The 27,142-nt window shown below is 31.2% G+C and overlaps 1 protein-coding gene across 3 annotated transcripts; it reads left to right on the forward strand.

Annotated features, from left to right (window-relative positions):
* Nucleotides 1–78: 78 nt before the first annotated feature.
* LOC132750664 (Golgi-associated plant pathogenesis-related protein 1-like) lies at nucleotides 79–26,412 on the forward strand. 3 transcript variants are annotated; one of them, XM_060740678.1, is made up of 5 exons: nucleotides 79–257; nucleotides 22,482–22,547; nucleotides 23,788–23,932; nucleotides 25,504–25,614; nucleotides 25,890–26,404. In XM_060740678.1, the coding sequence occupies exons 1-5, from the start codon at nucleotides 126–128 to the stop codon at nucleotides 26,027–26,029; spliced, it is 594 nt and encodes a 197-aa protein (XP_060596661.1). In that variant the 5' UTR covers nucleotides 79–125; the 3' UTR covers nucleotides 26,030–26,404. The 3 variants fall into 3 exon arrangements, with proteins under 3 accessions (XP_060596661.1, XP_060596663.1, XP_060596662.1); XM_060740680.1 differs by lacking the exons at nucleotides 22,482–22,547; nucleotides 23,788–23,932; nucleotides 25,504–25,614; nucleotides 25,890–26,404 and adding exons at nucleotides 1,947–2,012; nucleotides 2,534–2,684; nucleotides 3,658–3,759; nucleotides 4,871–5,076 and having other exon boundaries at nucleotides 105–257; XM_060740679.1 differs by lacking the exon at nucleotides 79–257 and adding an exon at nucleotides 19,013–19,147 and having other exon boundaries at nucleotides 25,890–26,412.
* The last annotated feature ends 730 nt before the right edge of the window (nucleotides 26,413–27,142 follow it).

Genomic DNA, 27,142 nt, shown 5'->3' on the forward strand with positions numbered 1-27,142 from the left:
CGATACAACATATTGCCTTTATCTTTATAACATCACCGAATGATATTTCTAAAGATTAAGGACTCATTCAACTAATATGCAATGGCGTGATTTTGATTAACATATAATGGTTTATAGAACAAATTATGTGTATAAATACCAAGGATTTGTATGAAATCTCCACACTGGCTAGGACTACCTTGCATTGTAGAAAAGGAATTTGCTGCAAGATGCTGAAACTTCTGCTTACATTGTGTATGGTAACTGCTCTAAATGGGGTATGTAAACTTTCTTTTGCATATATGAATTTTACATTTCCATGTTCAAGGTAAACATTTGCTGTTTATTTTCTGAAATTGTTTGCTGCTTACCTTTTATCATAATTGTTAAACAGTTTTATTCTAAAATTCTTATTTTTAATATCAAAGGTCCCTATTTAGTTTCTGTTAGAAGTATATCTATCTGATAAGAAGATTGTTGGTGATAGCTACAGATCAAGGGACAGTCCAGGTTTACCTTGATGGCAGCCAACATCAATATAAAAATTGCCATTTACTTCGTAAACTTTATTTTATTTAACTGCTACATAGGTTTAACTGCATACGATCGGTATCCCATATATGTACCAAAGTGGCAATTTTAGTATCCATTTTATGACTAAATGTTTTTATGGTACAAATAATTGAAATTTATGACGGGACAAGATAGGGATATTGCTATTTTAATAGACTCTGTAATAACTTACTTCATGTACATACAAGTTTTCTTTCACACTTTGTCAAATTATACGTAACATGTTATCAGAAATGATGATAATATAATGATGATTTTAGACAATAGGTCCCCTTTAATAAATGTCATGGTGGGGGATACATTTGCTTATTTTAAGCTATGAGCGCATGCATGATCCACAAGCTTACGATGATTTATTGAAGGACATTAAAATTACAAATTATTCAAGGTAAGGTTAAATGTGGATCAAACGTGCGCTCATATTGAGAAAATAAGATAAATGCCACAATATTGTTATAAATTGATGCTATTTTTGCCATAATAAACTCCTAACAAACGTACATTATTATTACTTATAAAACGATTTTTAAAAAAAGAAAAATAATGTTGTAAATTAACAACATAACACACAAATCATGTTTTTTCTTTAGATTTTATTTTTCGGCTATTTTGGGCCATTTTCAGTGATTAGTAGAACTAGCTCTTATTTTGTTCTTGTAATACATATGCTGTACATAAATTAATATGAGATTCAATATTTTCATTTCTATATTCATTTGATTGTGCAGTGGACATAATGATCGTATATCTAAAGAATATATCAGCAAAAATAGAATAATCCTGATAATGTAAATTACCTTATTTTTCTTAGAATTAATCAAATACTTAAACCTAATATTTCTTTCACTTTTTTTCGGTTAAAGTTGTGTTATGAATGAAATAATTGTATGACTATTGAATGAGAAAGAAAGATGAATAGAATTTGTTTGAAATAGGTATTCAAAATGATGCAAACCATCTAAAATGATTTTGTAATATTCAGTATTTCATCATGCAATACATTTTAACATGTAATATCGACTAGTACATTTTATTATTTGATTCACACAGAAACCACTTTAGTTATACGATACTGTTAAATGTTTGTTTGTTATAAGACATATGATTACGACAATATTATACGAAGATTTAAAAAGGGTAGCTTATTTAATAAAATGTCACTAGCTTTTTTTGTTATCCGAAATAATACCTACACAATTTTATTACTTATTTTGAAAATGTTTCTAGATGTTAGATGAGGATGGGAGTTTATTAAAAATCTTAAAAACAATTGTTACGGTAACACTTTGGTTCTAGTGGGCAAAACAAACACATTTCAGGCTGCCTCAGGAAAAAATAAGAGTTACGTAAATTAATAATTGAACATTCAGTCATTCAATATCCTCTATTTACAGCAAGCAGACACAGACTTCATAGCCGACGTCGTGAAACAACATAACGTCTATAGAGCTCTTCATGGAGTGAGTCTGTTAACTCATCCTTTCTATAAATTTATGAAATTACAATAACACAATAACACAATAGGCAGGGTTTTAAAGCAGTGTTTTTCAAAAATCTTGAATGATTTCGCTCTGTAATGCAATCAAGATTTGTGTATACATTGTTATTTTGTAGCACCGTCTAAAGTCTTATTCATTTCTGTTTTTGTATAAAAAATATATATAAAAAGGCAAATTAATATGTGATTGATCTTTAAAGATGAAAAATCTGTGTAATTAAATCCCTTTTTGCTGTTCTGACGGAATAAAATAATTTAATTTATTTGTAAAAGGTATTTCCAATACCTAATAATATTGTTTGTTATATAATAGAAACTTAACAGATGTTAAATACCAAAATATTGAGCAAATGACAAATGTTTATTAGAGAAAAATAATAAAAAATGACAAATGTATATTGGTGTAATAATCTAATGCAGAAATCAGACATGATTGTAAAACGTTAACATGATGGTTCAAAAATTGTTTATTTACACCCGCAGGCCCCCGCAGTCACAGATAACGCTACAATGAGCGCCTTTGCACAAAGTTGGGCAACATATTTAAACACGAATAACGTTTTCGAGCACAATCCAGCCGCAGGCAAAAATAAATATGGAGAGAATATATCATGGATGTGGTCTTCCGCCACCGGTAAATATTTATATATTTGATTAACTGTTACTCTCGGTACCTAAAGGGCTTGACAAAAGAATATAAATTTATAGGATATTTATTCATTGAAGAACTAGGCTAATTGGATTACTGCAAAATATTCATTTTTTTTTGGATTTTATCTGTTGATACTTCAGAGCGAGCTTAATTCCTTTTTGTAAGTTTGCTTATAATTTGCGCTAGATAACATTAAAAGAAAACAAGACATAAAAAGACGTCGCGGTAATATATCCGTAAAACCGCTCATAATATAATCCTTTGTTTTCGTTTCAAATATTAGTCAAATTGTTATTAAGTAAATACAATCATTTTGCATTAAATCAATTTGTGTGAAACTAATGCAGTAAAACAAAAGATCTTCGCTGATTCACAACATATAAACGAAGTAAAATGTGCGACAAGTTCGAACCACAAGTCTGTCGCTTACAGTGGTTTAACTAATTACAAGAAAGGTCTAATTACAGTGTAATATGCATGAGTCTCATTCATCGTGTTATATATAAATAGAACTCACTTATTCTACAGTTAATCAGAAAGTTATATTAAGGAAGAGTCTGTATGTCGTTATTGATCTTAAAAGGACTCCGCCGAGATTTATTTATATTATGAGACTGTACTTATTTTTTTCTTCAGATTTTGAACCACTATTACAATACACTGTGTGCACAATTTCAGATAATTGGCTACCTTCGTTTTTCTAAACTTATCATTTTCATGGTGAAAAATAAGAACAGCGTTCACATGCCTCTAATTCAAAAAGTGCTAAAAATAGCACTAATCGATTTTAAATTTAATTCTCATTCTATATCGTCCTTATGTTTTGCTTATTGATTAAAGTTACCCTAGTAATGATCTAGTTCCAATGCCTGTAAATCTTGTGTTTATAATATTCTGAATTATCATCATGGCATTTAAACGTCAGGTTCACCAAATATTTTTTTTCTTTTTTTAGGAACACAACACGTCGATAATCTGTACAAAAAAGAAGCCCAGTTTTATGCGGACAATAAATGGTGTGGAGGCGAACCGGATGGGGAATTATTTTCAAAATATGGTAATTTCTTTTGAGACTTGTTTAATGAATGAATCTCTGTATAAAATTTTCAACATTAAAGACATATTTTTAATTCTTTAGAAATATGAACCATTTAAAGAATATATCTAGAGCCAGTATTTAACAACTGACGACAGTAGCGCAAAATTTGTACAGTAATGTGTCATTAAGATAGCAAAATGTGTGTGTCTTGTTTTTTAAACAGAAGCATACAGAGTAAAAATTGGATATATTTTTTCTGATGTATGTCTTACACTTTAGAAAATAGCATGTGTGTCTTTAACCTTTTTCGTTATATACACGCCTTTTAACGCCTTTTTCATCCCCCTTTTTGTTGTCTCAAATGGTGTAAAAATGCCTTATTTAGGCCCCGACACTTGTTTTTGTTTGAAAAATGTTGTTAAAAAAAGTGACCTCTCTTTCGGCGCGGCCACCCAACCAAAAGATACATCAGGGGGTTGCCAGAAGAGGATGAGCCCCCTTCTGTTTGGGGGGTTTGTAGGGGGGCGGAGTCCCCCTCTTCGCCAAGAAAATTTTGGACTTGTGAGAGGCTATAAATAACCCCAGATTGATCATGAGGTAACGTGTAAGCAACGCTGAAAAGCATTTGACTCTATCTCAATCCATTAAGAAGTTGCATCACTTTGAAATCAATTTTGATGGATAAAATAAACGCAAAATAGTGATTTTTGGCAATTTTGAGCAGTCCCCTCGTTGCCATGGTAACAGATGATTAAATACTAAGCATGTTGTTGCAAGGGCAATGGCCCAGTCAACATTTGTGCCAAGTTTGAATAGTGTTGAAGCAGTTTTTATAGTATTATAGCAATTTGAACTTGTAACGGGGGACATTTCAATGAAAACAGCCATTTTTCACAAAATGCTCATGAAGTAATGGGTTAACTATAAATTACACTTGTCTTAACTGAAACATATATATGATATGTGGCTTCGACAATAAATACATTTTAATTTGTGCCAACAACTTTAAAAAACATATAATGTGTTTCAACAACAATAGATTAAAACTATATGTTGAAATTTGATTCTATTTCCTTTAAAGTGAAATGTTGCGGGATATGTTTATATCTTTATTATTTTACATTTATAGGTCATTATACTCAAATCGTATGGAAAAAGTCGACTCAAATTGGTGTTGGTAAAGCCGGAGGAATTGTGGTACTCAACTATTCCCCTCCCGGCAATTATAGAGGATCGTACACAGCAAATGTACCATGTCCGTTAGCATAATTATGGTGAACAAGGTTCCATTCAAAAATGTTCTCTTAAACCAATTAAAACCAAACATTGAAAGCATTTAATTTCTTTGTTTTGTATCATTAAAACTCTTAACCGATATAAGTGCTCAGTCGACTTCATTAATCGGTTCAGAAATAGGTGTTTTACAATATAGATGATACAAGATATGCGTCCATTGATTCAGAAGTGGTTTTACTAATAAACATATAACATATATCGTTCCGTTATGAAACAAATCTATCAAAAGTAATTTTCGTTAAAAGCGTTGTAAATGTATCATTTGAATCAATTCCACAATTTTGCGAATATAGACACCCGATATTTACATACATGAACAGAACAGAAGTTTTATTAAAGATTTAAGCATACAGCTCATCGTCATAACATACAATAATACACACAAACGTTGCAACAAATATGTGTCTAAATTCAACAGTTGAAAGTGATCTGGGTAAGCATGTAATTAGAGTACATATATCTTATATAGGAATATTATGACATTATTATTATAATTACAAAAAGGATTTATACGTTGTTTAATTGGCCAGTTCTCTGTCTCAAAGATTTAATACAATACATTGCAAGATTAAGTAGAGTTTTTATACATTTTGAATTTAACAGTTCTATGAATTTAAACATACTTGAACGTGTAGAGTAGAATCTAGAAATATCAACAATATGACTAAAATAGACTAAATATGTATATACAAAAATAACCAACTGCATGTCTGAACACTAGCATGCCAATTTGTCATATAAATATCCCTAAAGTGATAGTTAAACACTGGTATAAATACATCTATATTAACTGACTCTGGAAATTCCCAGACGTCACAAAATCAGTATGAAAAATGTCTTGTCTTTGGTCTGTACAATAGTTTTGATTATAAAGTTTTCCATTTTCCGACCATAAATTTTTTAAAATCATTTAACAATTAGAACATATCTATTAATGTACAATAGGAAGCTGCCAAGTTCTGTATACAGTGATAATGCATTTGTTGTTCGTTTCACATTAAGCAACCGTCAACAAAAATTTCTTATGAACCCGTCCTAAATTTTCAGCCTTTAAAAAGCACCAGATTTCGCAGCCATAATTCACTTCTGACAATACATTAGCATCAAACAAATTAAACATTTAATTTACAGGTACCTACATACCAAGTGTTATATTTAAAAGTGAATTCATGGCCTTTATTCCTTTCCCAGCCAAAGTTATCGATGCATTGTCAGACAAACTCCCACTAGAATAATACCCTCTAAATAATTGAATTTCTACTTCTTTTCCAGTAAATGTCCATTTAAAAGAGTTACTTATTCTACCACCCTTTCTAAAAATAATGATTTTAATTTTTTCAATATTGACATTAAGATTCCATTTTTACAATAAGTTTCTTAAATATCAAGGGAGTCTTTTTGTAAACCTTTTTTTTTGTTTCAAAACACAATAAAGCATCGTCTGCAAACAGTAATATAGAGGATATTTGTTTAGTTCAGTGTAAGATCGAAATATATTTCACCGAGTGAGCACCAAAACGTATATTTCACGAGTTGCGCAGGCACGAGAGAAATATAAACTTCTGGTGTTCACAAGGTAAAATATTTCGATCTTACACTAAACTAAACAGATTTTCTTTTTATTATATGCAAAGAACGTTTAACGTTTTAAAAACATTAAACTTAATACTGAATGAAGCGCACGCCAAATAATAATACAACATGTCATCATTTACGACGTCGCATCATTAAATTGGTTTCCAGTAATGTGCACGCTGGTATTTCACTGAAACAACGTAAGGGGGTTTAAATTCAAAACAGTGAAAGTATCAAATTAATAATTCCACTGTTTAAAACAGTGAAATTATCAGTTTTATATCACTGCTATATTTCTATAAACCACCGAAAAGCATGTAATAAAAATACTTACTTAGACAATTTGTCCAGGGTAATACCTGCACTGCTACTTTGCTGTAAATGCATTACTACACCATTCAAAAACATGGAAATTGTATCAATAAAGTTATGTCCCCTTGCAAAAGTCCTAAGTTACATTCGAAAAAATCTGCTTAACTTGACACTGTCATACATTGATCGTAAAATAACAAACATTTTACAATCAATGCCTGAGTTGAAAAGCGTATATCATAAACAGCTTCTATCAATCAGGTCGTATGCCTTTTAACAACACGTTAAAAAGGATTAATTTTTCATCTGCTTTTCAACAAGTAAATCCAGTATAAAAATAATAACATTAACAGTGTTGAAATGAGACCTAAATCCAAATTGCGCATCCGTTAGAATATCATAATCCTTGGCCCATTTCTTTAAAATATCTTTCAGAATAGGAGTAAATAGCTTTGCAAAACAACTGTATATCGTGAAGTGCAAAAAATCAAAAAAATCAACTAGATGGAGAACGTTTAATGAGACCATTTCAACAGATGACTCTGAGCAGACCATGGTTTATTACTTACCAATAATTTTGGCCGCAGCTCATAAATATAACACTTTGAACACAGTAATTCGTAGATGTTTGGCAATTTCTGCAAATCATAAACAAGAATACACAGTTATCGCAGTAGATCAAGCACTTTACTGTAAATTGATGGAACTGAAATGGGCCATTCCTGAATATAAGAATAAAGTAACTCCACGACTGGGCGGACTCCATATTTCAATGAATTTTCTAAAAGTTATCGGCGATCATATGGATTGCAGTGGATTAGCTGAAGTCTGGGTTGAAAGTGAATTACTGAGTCCGGGTCCAACATAATTAGTGTATCAAGGAAAAGCTTATAATAAGGGTTTGCGAGCACATAAACTGACTGGTCAAGCATTCAAGCCTTGTGGAAGATTATTATGCCAGAATTATTGTCTTATACAATGGGAGCGGATCCTGAATGTCATGCACAACTTGTAAAACTATCTGATAAATATGATTTAGACCTTGTCCCAAGAAAATAGAGCTTATAAAGACAGAAAGAGTTCAAAAGTGTTTCACAAATTATATTAAAACAGAATATCAAAAAGTTAACTTTGCCTTCTGGTGGACATAATTATATAGATCTTGTGACAATTCTAGTTATGTTTACTCGGTCACTACGTGATAGATGTTGGGAGTTGTTATTACAATCCTTTAGCAAGATGCTTCCATTCTTCATGCGGTATGATCATCTAACTTAAATAAAGTGGGATCCAACATATTTAGCTGAAATGTATCGTCTTCCACTCCCAGTGTTAGATGAATTCAAGAAGGGAAATGTTGTCGTGAAAGGTTCATCACAGAATTTTTGCCGAGTTGATCCAGATCAGGCACATGAATGGATAAATGGTACAAGAAAAAGGTGTGGAGGAATAGTTGGCATCACTTAAACAGCCTCTGCACTTTGCGATGGACATTATCATATTATCTACGATCGCATTTAGCAGAAGACACATATACAATGTACGGTATGGGTATTGGCTACAAATATGTACAGCCTGAAGCTCAAACATCTAGACAAAAACGTGATATAGTGGATGAACATTCATTAACAAGTACATTTCTAAGGTTCAAAGTGTTCAATCCAGAGTCGCACATTGAATCTCTTCAGAATATAGCTACAAAAGATCATGCTACAGATGAAATAAAGCACATATTCTCACCACATAGACCCAAAGGTGAAATATGAGTGTCACTTAACGAAAGGTACAACATATAGAATTATACAGTTGAGTTGTTATTTTTTCAACATTACATGGTTCCTACCTTTACCTCATATACACAATAGATGTAAGAAACTCTTATTAAGAAAAAGAAACAAACAAATAATATCAATTCAAAAGGAAAATACGAGTTCGCTGTAAAGGGTTACATGATTTTACACACAAGTGCTGCATCAATTTGTTAAAAACTGAACATTTCTTTTTTAATTTTTGTTTGACGACATGTTGAAGTTTGAAAATTAAAATAAATTCTGAGTGAAGCTCGTTGCATTTTTCGTTATAAAACAAAACATTCTTGTCTCCGAGCCAATGTAATCTACGTTACTTAGTTTGCGCACAAAAATACACAGGCAATAAACACATTAACAGGTGTTTACACAGATGCAAATACTAACAAAACATAGTATAAACTATACGCGATACAATATTTAACTCATTTCATAGAAAAACACATTACACAAGAATCACAAACTTTATATGTGTAAAGTAACTTTAAGACTGTACTTTACGTTACTGCTATTACTCAAATATGCTGAGTGCTTCAAATCATGGAAGAGAACAAATTGAAAAGAATGTGAAACACAGATTGATAAAGAATGACCAAGAAGAAAGACCAGTTGTAAAGATACATTCTCTTTTGAAAAAGCAAAATGATCCAACTTTGCAAAATTATATACCCTAAAGAAAGACGGTGAGGAAAGGGATAAGACTGTTATCATGAAGGTTGACAGAAATGTTTTTCAACGTTTGATTACTGCATACGGGCCGGATGAGAAGTTGACTTGCAGTCAGTCTTTAAACATGAACTGCTGCCCTGTGCCTGTCTCCCTAGCAGAAATGAATGGATCTTTGCGCACTGGAAACAAAGCAGTTCTAGAAGATATATTGATGAAAGGGATTGGTTGTCCAGAAGACATTGAGGTGAATAAAAGGTCCGCATGTTTGGTGATTGATGATCAAGCTCTTATTGTTGCAACTGGAAAACCACAAAATGCAGAGACTTTTGGAGATTTATCAGATGTATTTGTTAATTCCGTCCTTCTTCAAGGTTCTCGGTTTCAGAGTTCAAGGTTCTCGGTTTCAGAGAAAAGATGTTGTCTTCGACCGTTATCGTGATGTCTCCATCAAAGGAGAGACAACTACAAGGAGGTCAAAACAGCCAAATCAATTAGACGATTAGTCGAAGTCCTTGAAATTCTTCTTCCAAAGATTTGGGTAAACTTCTTGGCTCTTCCAGAAAACAAAGCAGATTTAGCGCAGTTTATGTCTGCTGCATTGATCCCACAGGCACCCGTTGACAAAGAAGTTGTAGCTTCAGGAGTATTCGCGGATGAAAAAGAAATAGATCTTCTAAAGAAAACTCAGATATTTCACACTTGAGCTCAAGTCACGAAGAAGCAGATACAAGACTTGTTTTGCATGTCGTTTACTCACAACATGATATAGTAGTTGTGGCATCCAGAGACACAGACGTACTTATTCTTCTTGTGTCTCACTTCTCACGTGCATACAGTTGAGAACTTTGGATGATGTCGGGAACATCAAAAAAAAAGGCAGTATATTCCCATACATATTATTTCGGGTCGCCTACCAGACAATATCAAAACAAATTTACTAGCATTTCATGCCCTTACCGGATGTGACACAACATCATATATTGAAAACCATTCCAAACGGTCCACATAGAAAGTATTTAAAGAACACCATTAACTGTTAAAGATATAGGAATTGGCGATCTTACTGATGAAACAATAAGCTAAGCAGAGAAATTTTTCTATCGTCAATATAATGTAACCAAGAGAGATTATGTGCATCAGGCCCAGTATATTCTTTTTTCGAAGACAAAGAAACCAGAATCACTCTGTTCAACAAAGGATGCACTGAACTTTCATTTAAGGAGAGTACATTATCAGACCATGGTTTGGCGATATGCTGACTGCGTCATGATAACACTTCCAAATCCAGTAGAAATGGGATGGAAATCAAAGGATATGGGGTTTCAACCTATTTTAATGTCATTAAGCCCTATCCCTGCAAGTTGTGTTGAGATTATTTATTGTTCATGTAAAAAACATGCAGATCAGCACAAAGCTAAGTTGAGATGTACTGCTTTGTAATGAATATTGAATGCATGAATTTGATGCTGTAAAAGAACTGTTTGAACTTTTATTTTAGAATTTTCTGTATCACACAGATCAAAAAGATACTGAAGTGTCATGATTATGTTTTAGTGCAATTGGCTTGTGAAATTTAGTCTAAAAAGTGCTTTGTCAAAACTAATTTTGTGTTTGACGTTTTTGAACTTTTTTTTGACAATTACTATATTTAAGTCAAATGTAATCAAGAAAGTGTTATAAAATTAACAAAAACATTGTATAAACTTTAAAAAATGTTAATAAATTATAAGATTTTGACAAAAAACATTAAAGAATTAAATTTTATTATACTTTTGTATTTTTTTTTCCTTTTTAAAGGCCTGGGAACAAGTATAAAAGGCAGACAAGCAGAAAAATGGCCACTGCTTTTGAACTCTGTATGCTGTCTGCTAGCATAATCAGAGAGAGATAGAAAAATGAAATTTCAAAATTTAGAGAGACATACCTCATATTATTTGCTATAAATTGGCACATCACTTCTTTATCATGTAAGCAACATTCCTTAAAAGTTACAGATCTCTGTGATATTTAGAAGTACTACTTCAAAAAATTGTATTTTTTTGAAAACAGTTAAAAATTCAAATTTCCCTGTGTATTTGATTGACATTTGAACAGAGGTTATGACCTTTCTCTCATCCAACTACATCTCTCTAGGTATAAACATTCTCACAGTAGAGTTTGACAAATGGCGGGGAAATAAATACTAGGGCAATAAATACTACCAGAGAAATACTATGCAAGCAATGAACTTGAATTTCTATTTATTGATTGTGTTATATACCATCCCTACAATCATGAATTTATTAACTTGAAATGACATCACTATAAGTTAATTGTTGATATATTGATTGTTCTGTAAAAGAAACATTCAAATTTATGTATCACCCAAATGTGCATCACTGTCTATTCCCACAAGTGGCCCAAGTATGGTTCACCAACTGGATTCGGGAACCACTCCCTCACAATGTTTAAAACACATTTCGGTATTCAAACTAATGGATCATAAGTGATTTGTACATATTTGGTGAAAATAACGATAGGTTCTGTGTACACTGTTACCTAATAGAATTCATTGAAAGTGAAAATGAAACAAACATTTAATATTTTTAACTTTACTTTTCATAACCATAATTTAGTTCACCAGAATTCATAAAAAAATAAGTTTTGTTTCCCAAAAAAATAAAAGAGTCAAGTGGACACACAGATAAATGTAAGTTACATTTTTTCTATATACAAGGCATTTCTAAACAATTAGTATTTACTGTTTGTATATACTGACTATCACCGATTTCATAAAATATACTCTTCATTGTAAAAATATGTAATTGCAATATACATCCTGACAGCACTGCTATTACCTTTTCATCAAATTGCAAAATCATTACCCCCCAATAAATACACTCCTGAATGCTGAACTCTCCTATACTATTGCAGACCACATGTTTATATTTACAAGCATGCTGACCTCAGGTCATGATAATAAAACCCCGCCTCTTGTACCTAATATGCTTAATGGCCATCCGTACGGATATCTGAGTTCACATTCCCCGGCCTTTAAGCAGCCATTTTGATTTGCCCTTTTCAAGGTCAATGCCATTTTTTTCTTTTTTTTCTTTTTTGTCCACCCTCATCGTCTTCAATACTCCAATTAGGTTAAATCACTCAAGATACCGCTTGTACTATAAAATGCCTCTGAAAATCAATCCTGTCTAATTGAAGTTTCATATGCACCATGTTTAATTATAAACTTACTTCAGTTACTAAATGTATGATATGATCAATGATCAATGTATAATGTGAGCAACAGATGTCAAACAAAAATGTTGTTACAGTTGAAACAAATGTATAAGCACAGTTATTTTGGTACATGTTTCGACCATTTTATCGTTACATTTGCTTAATACCTTTTACACTGTATATATAATGCAACACGTTCCTCTAACTGATGTATATTATTCATTGTAACAAGGACAAAGGTATAAACTGTAACGTTTCTTTCATCTTGAAATTGTGGATAATTTACAACACACGCCGGATGTCTTTTGTCAGCATATTCTATAGAAACAAAAGGCGTCCTAATCTTGCTTTCCAAACAAAGTTAATGTGATAAACATGTACTTAGGTATAGTTAAATATGTATGAACAATGAATTTTATCCATGCCACCCACGTGGAAAATCAAATTGAAGAGTTAACGTGTTCACTGAATTTCCAATTTGAGTTCCAAAATATTGAAAGGTTAAAAAGTATGTGTGACTAGATCGGTCTTCGTTATCTTTAAGTAAAACAAATCGTAATAATTGCAATTCCTGTAAAATACAAGCTTTGATCATACTTTTATACATAAGAATTCTGGCTATCTACCACGGGCTTAAAGATGAAATATAAAATGTTCTTCAAGTTTGAACATTTTTTAAATATTGTCTTAACAAGTAACTGAAAATTTCACAATCAATGTTGCAGAAAATATGTGAAGTAATTAACTTTGCTTTACCTTTAACAATCGTCCAGTTTTATGCTTAAGTGTGTTATTTTTCAGGCGATGGACGGTTTTTGTTGATCATAACTGCCTTTGGCAATGTTAAAAGAGCATAAGAATAATGATTTCGCTTTAACAATGCGCTCTACATTTTCCTTCTCTTTCTTTTTTCTGTTTATTTTTTCATCGTTGAATTGTTTCTTTTTGTTTGTTTGTTTGAAATATGGTCCGTAGATGAGCTAAACGTTCAGTATGGCATTAAATTAAACACTCACCTACAATCAGATTTTGCTACCACTATATAATTGACCATAAATAGGTTCTATATAATGTTGATAAATCACATTTTTATATGTATTTATTGAAATCCTTTAGTTGTTATGAACTTTTTCAAAATTTAAGACAGAAGAAGTACGTTGCTCAAATTTACCAGGTTAACTTAATCTAAATTAAAATTTTACAACGAACACAATCTAAAACGTAAACAACGCAATCGTAACTTTTTTGTAATAGAAATAGCATTGACTGTAGCCAAAACGTTAACCTTAATTAACAAATGATAAAAAAGAAAATGGCCAGGATCCTTTCATAAAAATCGAAACCAAACACTTTGCATTTATATAGTATATATAATTTATTCTAACTTATTTTATAGTGTATAAACAATGATTGCCGAAAAATAGCTAGCTAAGTGTAGTCATGATGTTATACATTATGTATAATTTGCAAAGTTGTAAAGCTAATGTTTTATGTAAAACAAAGCAAATGATAAACACATATACAAAAATAACTCATCGTTATAATGCCGTCCATTGCCTTTCAATCTGTACTGACAGCTTGCGAGGCAACTCATTGCATCAGCCGAGAGGAAAATGAAATTACTGTATTAAAGGATCAGATATGAAAGTTATATTTTCTATTGATATATATAAACCTTGTCTTGGTGGAGAATGTGCAACACACGTTGACTGCCTATTGTCGGTATGTTACATTTGATCAGATAACTCAAACAATCAAAGTAATGCGTGCATATAGACACCCCAATGGAGAAGTATTCATTTAAAACTTAAACAGTTATTTTTATCAGAAAACGGACTGTATATGCCATTTTGAATTAATTATACACTTGGAAAAATATTGAAGGACGTATATTGGAAATTCCTGCAAATATGTAAATTTGTCATCAGGGTTGTTGTTGCGCAAATTGTCGATACTATTAGATACAAGTCGAATACGTGGGTGGCCAATATAAAGAATATTTTTTTATTAAACTCGCGTAACTTGTGTTTCTGTAAATAAATCAATGCCTCAAAGCTTCTGCTTTCAAATGATACAAAAATCATGTGTGCTGTCAACCGATTAGGTATTTGATTCACATTTAAACACTTTTTAATGAAACACAGAAATCAATGATGTCCTTCAATTCAATGCAATTTCGTATTTCATGGAATTATAAATAATAATCCTATGTTTATGAACTTAACAGTTGGTTACATAACAGATAAAGCTAACTTGCATACATAGAGGAAATTTTATGTCAATTTGTCTATTTAAAGTGTCATTTTCGTCGTAGTGTATAGTAGTTTAGTCCTGTAAATAAGTGTCAACAAAAATGTTTTTTTCGAAATGAGAAAAATATTTATATTAAATGATAGTTTGAAGTCTTAATCATGATTAAAGGAACGATACGAATAAAAATATAAGAGTAGACTTGATTTTCTGTCAGAATAAAGTCATTTCAGAGCATTTTTGTCATTACAGACAGGCTCAAAAATGCATTTATGCTTACAACAACAGCAGCATTTTCATTTAGACCGTACTAGTTTGGAGGTCTGTAGCATTCTCAAAAAAGTACACACTTTCTTGATATTAAACATACGTGACCTAAAGTAATGATTGCATTGATGATATTTGAAAATTGAAATTTGATGGAGGCAAAATAATAATACCATTAACATAATATCTGTAATACCGATAAAACCGCAAGCAAACATGCATGAAGGTAAAAGGTCGGCACCAAATATAAAAATTCTTATCTGAAACTGAATTTAATTCAATTTAATTTTCTACAATAAACTTCTCTGTGTTTTAGATTCTACGAAATCTGGGTTGCTTATTAAAAAAAAGAAAACGCATACAAATATGTTTTATCACTAAGGGTATCTTTGACATCAATTAATAACACTAACAACACTTCCATTTCATCCAGTTATTGCAAACCTGTAATGAAAAAATATGCGGCATTTTCTATTAATAATATTATTTTATTGCTTGTTCAATGCAATGACAAATAAGTAAAATAAAGTGAAATAAGTAAATAATTTTAAATTACCACAAACATAGTCAGCATGTTTTTACACGACACTTTCTCTCATAAATACGTATTGAATCAGATAATGTCCGCACCGCACAGAAACACAGACACAATCTAGTCTGTTGATCTTCATTCTTTTATGTTTCTATTGTTGTATTATGTTGGTAGTTCAACATGTTGTAGCATAGAATAAACGTATTCATGCTTAATGCTACTATTGGAAACTCTGAGGCGAAAACAAATTTAACCACCAAACGTAAAGTCCAACGTTATAATAACAATTATATTTTTTCTTGAAAAGTAGTCCGGCAAACATGCATACCACGTGATCAAGTGCCGTAGATCAGTAAAAATATACGGGCCGAAATTGATATAAGTGACAAGATAAATCATAATATTACCAGTAAGTTCATACTTAGGACACTAACTATCCCGTCAATTAGGTTAAAAATGAAAAATAAAAAACAGTTATTGTATGTATAATATATACATGTACATCCTTGAAACGTTTAGAATAAAATTTTTTTATATACTAGTCTTTTGTACTCAAAAGCTTTATATCTTTCTATTTTCGTTTTCCGAATATATTAATGCGATACTTTAAGGTTTATTTGTTCTTTTTCAAAAGTGTGTTTTTTATAGTTAAATATTTCTTTTGTATTTTCAGTATATCGGAAGCATTCAAGAATAAAGTGAAAATTGTCTTCCAAATGCATAAAATTTTCTACATTTCCTTTCATCAAAAGGTGCAACTCTAGATTCATTCCACTTGACAGTTTCAATTGATTGTCTATGTCGAGACAATGCAATTCTGAAACTTTATATATAAATACAATTAAGATAATTCTGAAATCTAAAATTTGCAAATTGCATTTTGGCTGACGAATCATATAGATGTTTTTTTTATCGTTTTATCCGATTTTTTTATAATTAAATGGTTTATCTAACTCAATGAGACTAAAGATAATTAACATAATAAATTGAGTATATGTAATGTTGCCATTTTTCAAGTTGTTCGTTATTAAAGCATTTAAAACTTAGTAAGTGCAAAACACTTAATAATATGTTATATTTAAACATACAGTACGAATTTTTTTAATAAGGGGATATTAAAAAAAGAATACTTTAATACTTTGTAATACTAAATACAAAAAGAAATTCTACATTTTATGAAATTATTAAGCTTTTGTATATTTTTCCTTCTACAAATTGTCGCGTTTAGATAAATTAAAATAGTATGAATAATGCAAACTCTTCTACTGTATATGAACACCTGATAACGACATATACATTACAAACATACTTACAGTAAACAGTATACATATGTATAAACAATTGCTGATAATTGACAATGTCTTACTTGTAATTTATATTTTCAGTTCACATGATTACCTACATGTATTTTAAAAAAAAATCAAATTAGGATCCTAACAATCATACAATGTATTTCCAAACAATCGGGAAAAATATTGGATTATTCGTAATTTTTTGTAGAACATTGCAGAAAACACATGTACATTTGATGAAAAAATTAAAACAACTGTTGATTCTTCAAAATCGATGAACAGTAAAAATACTTACAGCAGTTTCTTTAAAAAGTGACGTCCTGTACTACCAATAGTTACCGTTTTCACATTCAGGCACTCTGTGGAATTAAATACTGTGGATAGTTTATTTTCTTGCCATATCGAAATTCTTATGTAACAAAACGAAAACAAATATCAATAAATAAATATTAAAAAAATAAATAAAGATAAAAAATAGCATAATAATGAAACTTCAAAAGTAAAACTTATTATTAAAATATAATTGTAAGTTTTTGTTCAGTAGCGAAGTACATCAATCCCGAGGAAATGAAGGCGTAAGAAGGCGACTTAAACTCTTCCAAATACTAAAACTGTCTTAACAATTAACAAATTCTCTTAGTGACACTTGTAAACACACGGAAGTAGCTTCTGAAAGTCTTACTGCACCTTACTTGAATCATTTTGAACTGACAATTAATGTGGAATTTAATCCGGTAACTTTCATACTTTAAATTACAGTGCATAATATGTCGAATGAAATGCCCAATGTCGAGATCAAAATATTGATATAGAGAATGACAATGAAAAATATTTATTTGTCTGTGTTATGTATACAACTGCATGTAACTAAGGGAGAAAACTTTATATATACATGTATATAATAAAATTAAACATTTCCTTGACACACTTTGGCCATTAATATAAATGAACTTGATTTATTTGAAGAACTAGTAATTTCAAAATCAAGGTATATTCTCTAAGTATAGATTAGGACAGACAGATAAATTGCTACATTTTTATCAAACATCTTGGTGGACGCCAGAATGACTTGGTCAGCATACTGGATACTTAAAAAATTCGAATTTATTAATATCACAGTTATCAATACGAATATAGAATACAACTATAGGCAATATGTATTTTACGTTTGTCATTGTCTTTTAAACTGATTGTGCCTAGCTCGCTCTACAATTGATGCTATGCAATTAACAAAACTATTATAAAGTTCTTTTTTGATGAGGAACACGTCATACAACCATCCTTTAATAATACCATTTATTGTCATTCAAACCATGTATCTAGTTTACGAACATAATCTACATGAGCTGGAAAACCTCACTTCAAATACCTTATAGATAATTATGTAGATGTATTATCATTTGAATAACAATCCGTTTAATGCAGTGTTGACTGCCTATTGTTAGCATGTAACGTTTCATCAGATAACTCCAAATGTTTGTTTTTCTGAACAATGACAGTGCTTTTGTAATAGAGACAGGCTGTGTTTCGTTACTTTACAACACAAGTATAATATATTGCTTTAAGGCATTTCTTTTAATCAAAGTTTGAAAACCCTAACTGAATTAAGTTTCGAAAATATCTAATACACATTTTGATAAATGATACAGAATAACATTATTTCAGTAAAAAAACATATTTAAAGTTTATATTGTATAAATGTACATGCGATACTCGATTATGTGGTTTGGAAATCCGTCTTTAGTATTTAAAGTGTGGATAAGCAAGACTTACACTATTGCTGTTGGGGCCACTGTCGTCAAGTGAATTTACTTGGGGCTCCCTCTTGTATCTTTTAGTATACTTAACTTGTTTTATAACTGTAACCATTCTTATACATTGAAAAATAAACTATGGTAAACAAAAATAGAATGTGATAAAATGGGGGTATCTTAACCAGCAATAATATATTGCCTTTATAACGTCAACGAATGCTTTTTGTTAAAGATAAAGGAATCATTCAAGTAATATGCAATGACGTTATTTTGATTAACAGATAATGGTTTATAGAACAAATTATGTGTATAAATACCAAGGATTTGTATGAAATCTCCACACTGGCTAGGACTACTTTGCATCGTAGAAAAGAAATTTGCTGCAACATGCTGAAACTTCTGCTTACACTTTGTATGGTTACTGCTCTAAATGGGGTATGTAAACTTTCTTTTGCATACATGAATTTTACATTTCCATGTTCAAGGTAATCATTTGCTGTTTTTTTTCAATTGTTTGCTGCTTACCTTTTATTATAATTGTTAACAAATAGCTCTTGTGTTTTATACAGTTTTATTCTAAAATTCTCATTTTAATACCAAAGGTCCCTATTTATTTTCTGTTAGGAGTATATCTATTTAGTAAAAAGATTGTTGGTGATAGCTACAGATCAAGGTACATTGATGGCAGCCAACATAAATATGACAAGAGCCATGTCAACATGGCCATCCCTCGCCAAATGTGTTTGCTCATTGGAAGAATATATATGTAGTAGAGCAGAATAATTCAATTTTAAGAGGTCTTTTGGTAATGAAAACTGATGGCTGAAGTGATTACAGATTTGAAACCTATTTGAATACTGATGGCTGAAAATAACAAAGGGCAATAACTGAAAAATAAAGCAGGGTAAGTTATCATTCTTGTGTGCTGCATTCCTCTTCAACGAGATCTATCCACCTATGAAGTTTCATGTTGATATCTCAAAGGCTTATATAGTTATGCTCTGGACAAAAATTAAGCATAAAAAATAACTGAAAAATTATGCAGGGTAGAGTTATCATTCTCGTGTGTTGCACTCCTCCTCAATGAGACCTATCCATCTATGAAGTTTAATGTTGATATCTCAAAGGCTTTTTTAGTAATGCTCTTGACGAAAAATAACAAAGGGCAATAGCTGAAAAAATATGCAGGGTAGAGTTATCATTCTTGTGTGCTGCACTCCTCTTCAATGAGATTTATCCACCTATGATGTTTCAAGTTGATACCTCAAATACTTTTTGAGATATGCTCCGGACAAAAATGTCGGACGGACGGACGGACGGAGACTATTCTAAGTTGATACCTCTAACAATTTTTGAGATAAGCTTCGGACAAAAAGTTAGAAAAATAACAGAAAATAACCCCAAATTTATAATGGGAAGGGTTATTATTCTTGTGCACAGCATTCCTCCTCAATAAGATCTATCCACCTATGAAGTTTCATGTTGACATCTCAAAGACTCTTTGAGTAATGCTCCACTCAGGTGAAAAATTTAGTATAAAAAATAACAAAGGGCAATGTCTCAAATATTATGAAGGGCAGAGTTATCATTCTTTTGCACTTCACACCTCCTGAGTGAGATCTATCCATTTATGAAGTTTCATGAGGATATCTCATAAACTTTTTGAGTTATGCTATGGACAAAAATTAAATTTGAAAAATAACAAAGGGCAATAACTGAAAAATTATGCAGGATAGAATCATTATTCTTGTGCACTGTACTCCTCCTCAATATGATCTATCAACCTATAAAGTTTCAAGTTGATATCTCAAATAAATTTTGTAGATATGCTCCTGACAAAAAGTGTTAAATAACAAAGGGCAATAACTCAAAAATTATAATGGGAAGGGTTATCTTTCTTGACCTCAATAAGATCTATCCACCTATGAAGTTTCATGTTGACATCTCAAAGACTTTTTGAGTTATGCTCCACTCAGGTGAAAAATTAAGAATGAAAAATAACAAAGTGCAATAATTCAACTATAATGAAGTGTAGAGTTATCATTCTTGTGCACTGCACACCTCCTGAGTAAGATCTATCCACCTATAAAGTTTCATGTTGATATCTCATAAACGTTTTGAGTTTTGCTCTGGACAAAAATTAAGTTTGCAAAATAACAAAGGGCAATAACTGAAAAATAATGCAAGGTATAGTTATCATTCCTGTGCACTGCACTCCTACTCAATATGATCTATCCACCTATGAAGTTTTAAGTTGATACCTCAAATACTTTTTGAGATATTCTCCGGACAAAAAAATCGGACGGACGGGCGGAAGGACGGACGGATACTATTTCTATATCCCCCGCCGCCTTTCGGCAAGGGATAAAAATTGCCATTTACTTTGTAAACCTTATTCTTGGTACTTTAAATTGCTACATAGGTTTAACTGCATTCGATGGGTTTCCCATATATGTACCAAAGTGGCAATTTTAGTTTTTATTTTATGACAAAATGTTTTTATGGTACAAAAAATTGAAATTTATGACGGGAAAAGATAAGGATATTTCTATTTTAATAGGCCCTGTAATAACTAACTTATAAGTTTTTTACTTTCACACTTTGCTAAATTATATATAACTTGTTATCAGAAATGATGATTTTTAGACGATAGGTCCCCTTTAATAATTGTCATGTTGGGGGATACATTTCCTTATTTTAAGCTATGAGCGCATGCCTGATCCACAAGCTTACGATGATTTATTGAAGGACATTAAAATTACAAATATATGTGAAACAAACGTACGCTCATATTGAGAAAATAAAGAATACCACAAATTGTTATAAATTGATGCTATTTTTTTCTGTAATAAAGTCCTAACAAACGTACATTATCATTACTTTACAACGATGTTTAAAAAGAAAAATAATGTTGTTAATTAAAAACATAACACATAAAAAATGTTTTTTCTTTAGATTTTTTTTCCGGCTATTTTTGGCCATTTTCAATGGTTAATGAATCTAGATGTTATTTTGTTTTTGTTATACATATGCTGTACATAAATAAATTTGAGATTCAAAATTTCTATATACATTTAATTGTGCAGTGGAAATAATGATGATATATCTGAAGAATATATCAACAAAAATATAATAATCCTGATAATGTAAATTAATTTATTTTACTTTTGAATTAATTAAATACTTAAATCTAATATTTCTTACACATTTTGGCCATAGTTGTGTAAAGAATGAAACAATTGTATGCCTATTGGATAAGAAAGAAATATAAATAGAATTTGTTTTAAATAGGTATTCAAAAATGCTACAAAACCATCCTAAAAAAGAGTTAGTAATATTGACTTTTTCATCATTCAATACATTTTTTACATGTAATATCGACTAGTACATTTTATTATTTAATTCACACAATAACCACTTTAGTTTTACGTTACTATTACATGTTTGTTTGTTATTGGCACATGATTACGAAATTTTTATGCACCGTTTTAAAAAAGGATGGCTTATTTAATAAAATGTTACTAGCTTTTTTGTTATTTGAAATAATACTTACACAATTTTTAATACTTATTTTGCAAATGTTTCTAGATGTAAGATGTGGATAGGAGTTTAATAAATCTTGAAAACAATTGTTGCGGTAACACTATGTTTCTAGTGGGCAAAACAAACAAATTTCAGGCTTGGAAAAAAACGAGTTAAACATGAATCAACGCAAGGTTACGTAAATTCATAAATGAACATTCAGTCATTCAAAATTCTCTATTTACAGCAAGCAGACAAAGACTTCATAGCCGACGTCGTGAAACAACATAACGTCTATAGAGCTCTTCATGGAGTGAGTCTGTTAACTCAGCCTTTGTTTAAATTTATAAAACTACAATTACACAATGGCCAATGTTTTAAAAGCAGTGTTATCCAAATATTTTGAATGATTTCAATCTTTGGTTCGATCAAGCTTTGTGTATACTTCGTCATTTTGTAGAAATATGTATAAAAAACAACGTAACATGTGATTGATTTTTAAGAATGATAAGGCTGCATAATTAAAGCCCTTTCTCCTGTTCTGACGGAGTGAAATAATTTATTTGAAAAGGTATTTCCTTGCCATTATAATATTGTTTGTTATATGATTTAAACTAACAGCAAATAAAGAAATGAAAACAATATTGAGTAAATGAGAAATGAATATTACAGATTTTTTTTATTAATGAGTAATGTATGTGGGTGTAATAATCTGATGCAGCAAACAGAAATAGTGTAAAACTTTTACATGATAGTTAAAAAGTATTTTATCCTGTCACTTGTATCAATTCCGGCCCGATAACAAGGTGCCGTATATTTTTACTGATCTACGGCACTTGATCACGTGGTATGCATGTTTGCCGGACTACTTTTCAAGAAAAAATATAAAAAATGTCGTTAAATCTTCTGTGTAGAATAACGAATTTTGGAAAACGTTGATAAAACTTTGTTTGTTTATTTTATTTCACTCTATAATTTTTCAAGCGAAATGAAAATTATTAAAAGTGAAATAAATGTAAAACTTAACTCGTTTGCGACATTAAAATAGCGTACTTGATTCGATTGTTTTGCACGTGCTGTTTTGGGCTACATTGTGACGTCACGTAAACAATACTTAAAACGTCTGTACAGCGTTAACGACTGAATAAAAGATATTGGTGTTCGAATTCATTTTCTTAGTTAAACCATTTTCTTTCATTCAAGATAGTTTTCACAACAAAATTCGACAAAAAATTGTTTTTATTTATCACATTTTTCAAACAAAATGGCCCCCTCACTGTGAAAATACACAGTGAGATAATAAGAACGGTGAGTGCATTGTTGTAGAAAAATTAGGGCCTTCTTTGTTTATATAGAAACATTTCCGATAGTTTGATTTGCCTAATAAAATTCTTTAAAAAAACGGTGACAGGATAAATAGAATAATAGATTGGTGCCGTGAATGGAGAAAGTTTGTCTGGCTCTGCTCACCCAATAAATTCCTCCGCCTCGCCAGATAAACTTTCTCCATCCACGGCACCAACCTATTATTCCCTATCTATTTACACACGCAGGTCCCCGATGTCACAGATAATGCTGAGATGAATGCACTTGCACACAATTGGGCAATATATTTATTCACGAATGACGTTTACATGCACAATCCAGACGAAAAATATGGAATGAATCTATCGTGGATGTGGTCCTCTTCTGCCTACGGTAAATATTAATATATTTGATTAATTGCATATATCGGTACCTATAGGGCTTGACAGAAACAAACAAAGCTAATGATTTAACCCATTACTTCATGAGAATTTGGTGAAAAATGGCTGTTTTCATTGAAAAGTCTCCCGTTACAAGTTCAAATTGCTATAAAACTATAAAAACTGCTTCAATACTAATCAAACTTGGCACAAATGTTGACTGGAACATTGCCTTTGTAACAACATGCCCAGGTTTAAATTTCCTGTTACCATGGCAACGAGGGGACATCTCATAATTGCCAAAAATCACTATTTTGAGTTGATTTTTCCCATCAAAATTGATTTCAAAGTGCTGCATTTTCTCGATGGATTGAGATAGAGTCAAATGCTTTTCAGCGTTGGTTACACGTTACCTTATGATCGATCTGGGTCATTTTTTGCCTCTCACAAGTCCAAAATTTTCTTGTGGGGACATAAGTTTAAACATGGCCATGGCCTAACATATAAATTTGAAGAAAATTTGTTGTTATGTAGAATTTTTTTGTTTACATTAATCACTTGCAATTAAAAAAAACAAATCTAATATAATTGGAAAAAGCCAAAGTCAGAATTGCTGCGAGCGGGCTACCCAACACTACGTTGTTGGAGAGGGAGGTTGAAAGCTCCAAGCTCCTGATCAGCGGCTGCTTCAATCGCCTGTCTGCCATATCCCAAATTTTGAGTCTAATGAAAAACAATTAATTCCATGAAATGCATTAAATTCAGCTTAAATCAAAACATGGCAATGTTGATCTTCCCTCAATTTAGAATTGTACATCTATATAAAAACGAAGACAAAGAATCTGACAATTTGACAAACAAAATATCAAAAACCTGTTTAAGACAATGTTAAATCCATATTTTTTTTGATAATTAGTAATATATGAAACATATTAGAAACATTTTTAGAAATTTCACAAATGGACGGCGTGAACGTAATGCCCCAAATGCCTATATATTATCAACTTACACTTAAAATCGTGTATAAATACCGCCAAAACTATAACCATTAAAAACACGAGGAATAACCGTATTTAGAATGACACGGTGTAAATAAATACATAAAATTATATATTAAATAGAACTCACTCATTTTGCAGTTAAAGAGACAGTTTAATATCGGAATAGTCTATGTTGTTATTGAAATTGTTGATAAAGGGACTCCGCCGAGATTTATTTATATTATGGGACTGGCTTATTTTGTTCAGATTCTGTACAATTGTGTGCAAAATTTTCAGATAATTGGCTAACGTTTTTTTTCATTGTGAAAAATAAGAACAGCGTTCACAGGCTTCTAATACAAATAGGGATAAAGGTAGCACTAATAAGTTTTAGATTTATTCTAATTGTTTGTCGTTATCATGTCAATCATATTGTTTCGAATAGTTACCCCATTTGACCGATGTAAAAACAATATTTTTTTGGATGTTTTTAGTCATAAGACCTTAGTGAAGTTCCAGTGCCTGGAACTCTTATGTTTATAATATTTTAAATCATAATGATGGCATGTAAACGGCAGGTTCACCAAACAATTGTTCTTTTCAGAATTTTCAGGATCACAACATGTCGATAATTTGTACAAAAAGGAAGCCCAATTTTATGCGGAAAATAAATGGTGTGGAGGAGAACCAAATATGGATTTAAGATCAAAATTTGGTAATTTTTAACTTTGAAAAACACATTTTATGTCTCTCACAACTATAAAATAGATAAAATACATATAATGTGTCTCAACAACTATGAAATAAATATAATACCTATCAACAATATAAAATACATACAATGTATCTCAACAACTGTAAAATAAATATAATACCTATAAACAACTTTAAAATACAAATATTAAATGTACTCAAATTTGATTCTGTTTCCGTTATGTACAGTGACATGTAGTGGGATATGTTTATATCTTGATTATTTTACATTAATAGGTCATTATACTCAAATTGTATGGAAAAAATCGACTCAAATTGGTGTTGGTAAAGCAGGAGAATGTGTGGTAATCATCTATTCCCCTCCAGGCAATTATAAAGGAATGTATGCAGAAAACGTACCATGTCCGTTAGCATAATTTTAGTTAACAAGCTTTCGTAAACAAATAAAACCAAACCTTGTAAGAATTTTACTTCTTTATTTTTTGTCATTCAAACTCATTACCGATATAAGTGCTCAGTCGACTTCAACAATTGGCTCAGAAATAGATATTTTAGAATATGTAGTTGATATAACATAGACGTCCATTGGTTCAACAGTTGTTGAAACAAAAGTTATTCTCGTTCCAAACGTTAATGTATCATCTGAATTATTTTCACAATTTTGCGAATATACTCGTAGACACCCGACTATATCCATACATGTTTATAACAAATAAAAACGTATTTGAAACAAGACAGCACTCTGGCAAAACGTTAGAAACATGTGGTCTCCAAAGAAATATTTAAAACATTATACTGCATTAGTTGTATTCTAATTTACATGTTTGTAATTTATGCATCCAGTTGTACAAGAATCGCTAATAATTATCTGCTTGAATAAATCTGCAATTATATCCAATGAAGTTGACTTGTATCATTCACTGTTAGTAAAGTATAAGTGCTTACAGTACAGAAAGCCAGTAAAACGTGAAAAATTCTTCTATTGTTAGAAGGTAGTTTTCATTCCGGATCACGACACTAAGCCACATTCAATTTACAACCACCTGGGCAGACTGTCAAGCAGTTGACCAGTACTAGTTGCATTTACTGTCGCAAGGAACTTAAACTTTTGTACATGTCAGAGCAGAGGTACACTGCAAATGACCGTAGGAAGGATTTCATGATCAATCACAACGAAAGTGACATGTGCCGTCCGGAAATCAAACCCGGGTCGCCCGATTCAATGTCCAACGCTTTACCTATTGACCTAACTGGACGGCTAAAATGCCAATCCATTGTTTAAATCATATCGCCCGTCATTCCCGAGACGAAAAACAAAACAAGACTGTCAAGTCAGCTAGTGCAAGTGTCAAATAATCGATTGTAAAATTCCAATGTTAAGCAATTGCATAAATCCTTGTCATTTGTCAAATGATAAAACACCTTCTCGCTTTAAAATGTTCTAAAGCTGATAGTAACCCTTCTTTGGTCGATATAACCATTGCAAAGTGTTATATATTTGCAACACGTTGCACACATTTTCATAACAT

The sequence above is a fragment of the Ruditapes philippinarum genome, unplaced genomic scaffold (genome assembly GCF_026571515.1).
Source record: "Ruditapes philippinarum isolate M1 unplaced genomic scaffold, ASM2657151v2 ctg72_1_1_1_1, whole genome shotgun sequence".
Taxonomy (NCBI): Eukaryota; Metazoa; Mollusca; class Bivalvia; order Venerida; family Veneridae; genus Ruditapes; species Ruditapes philippinarum.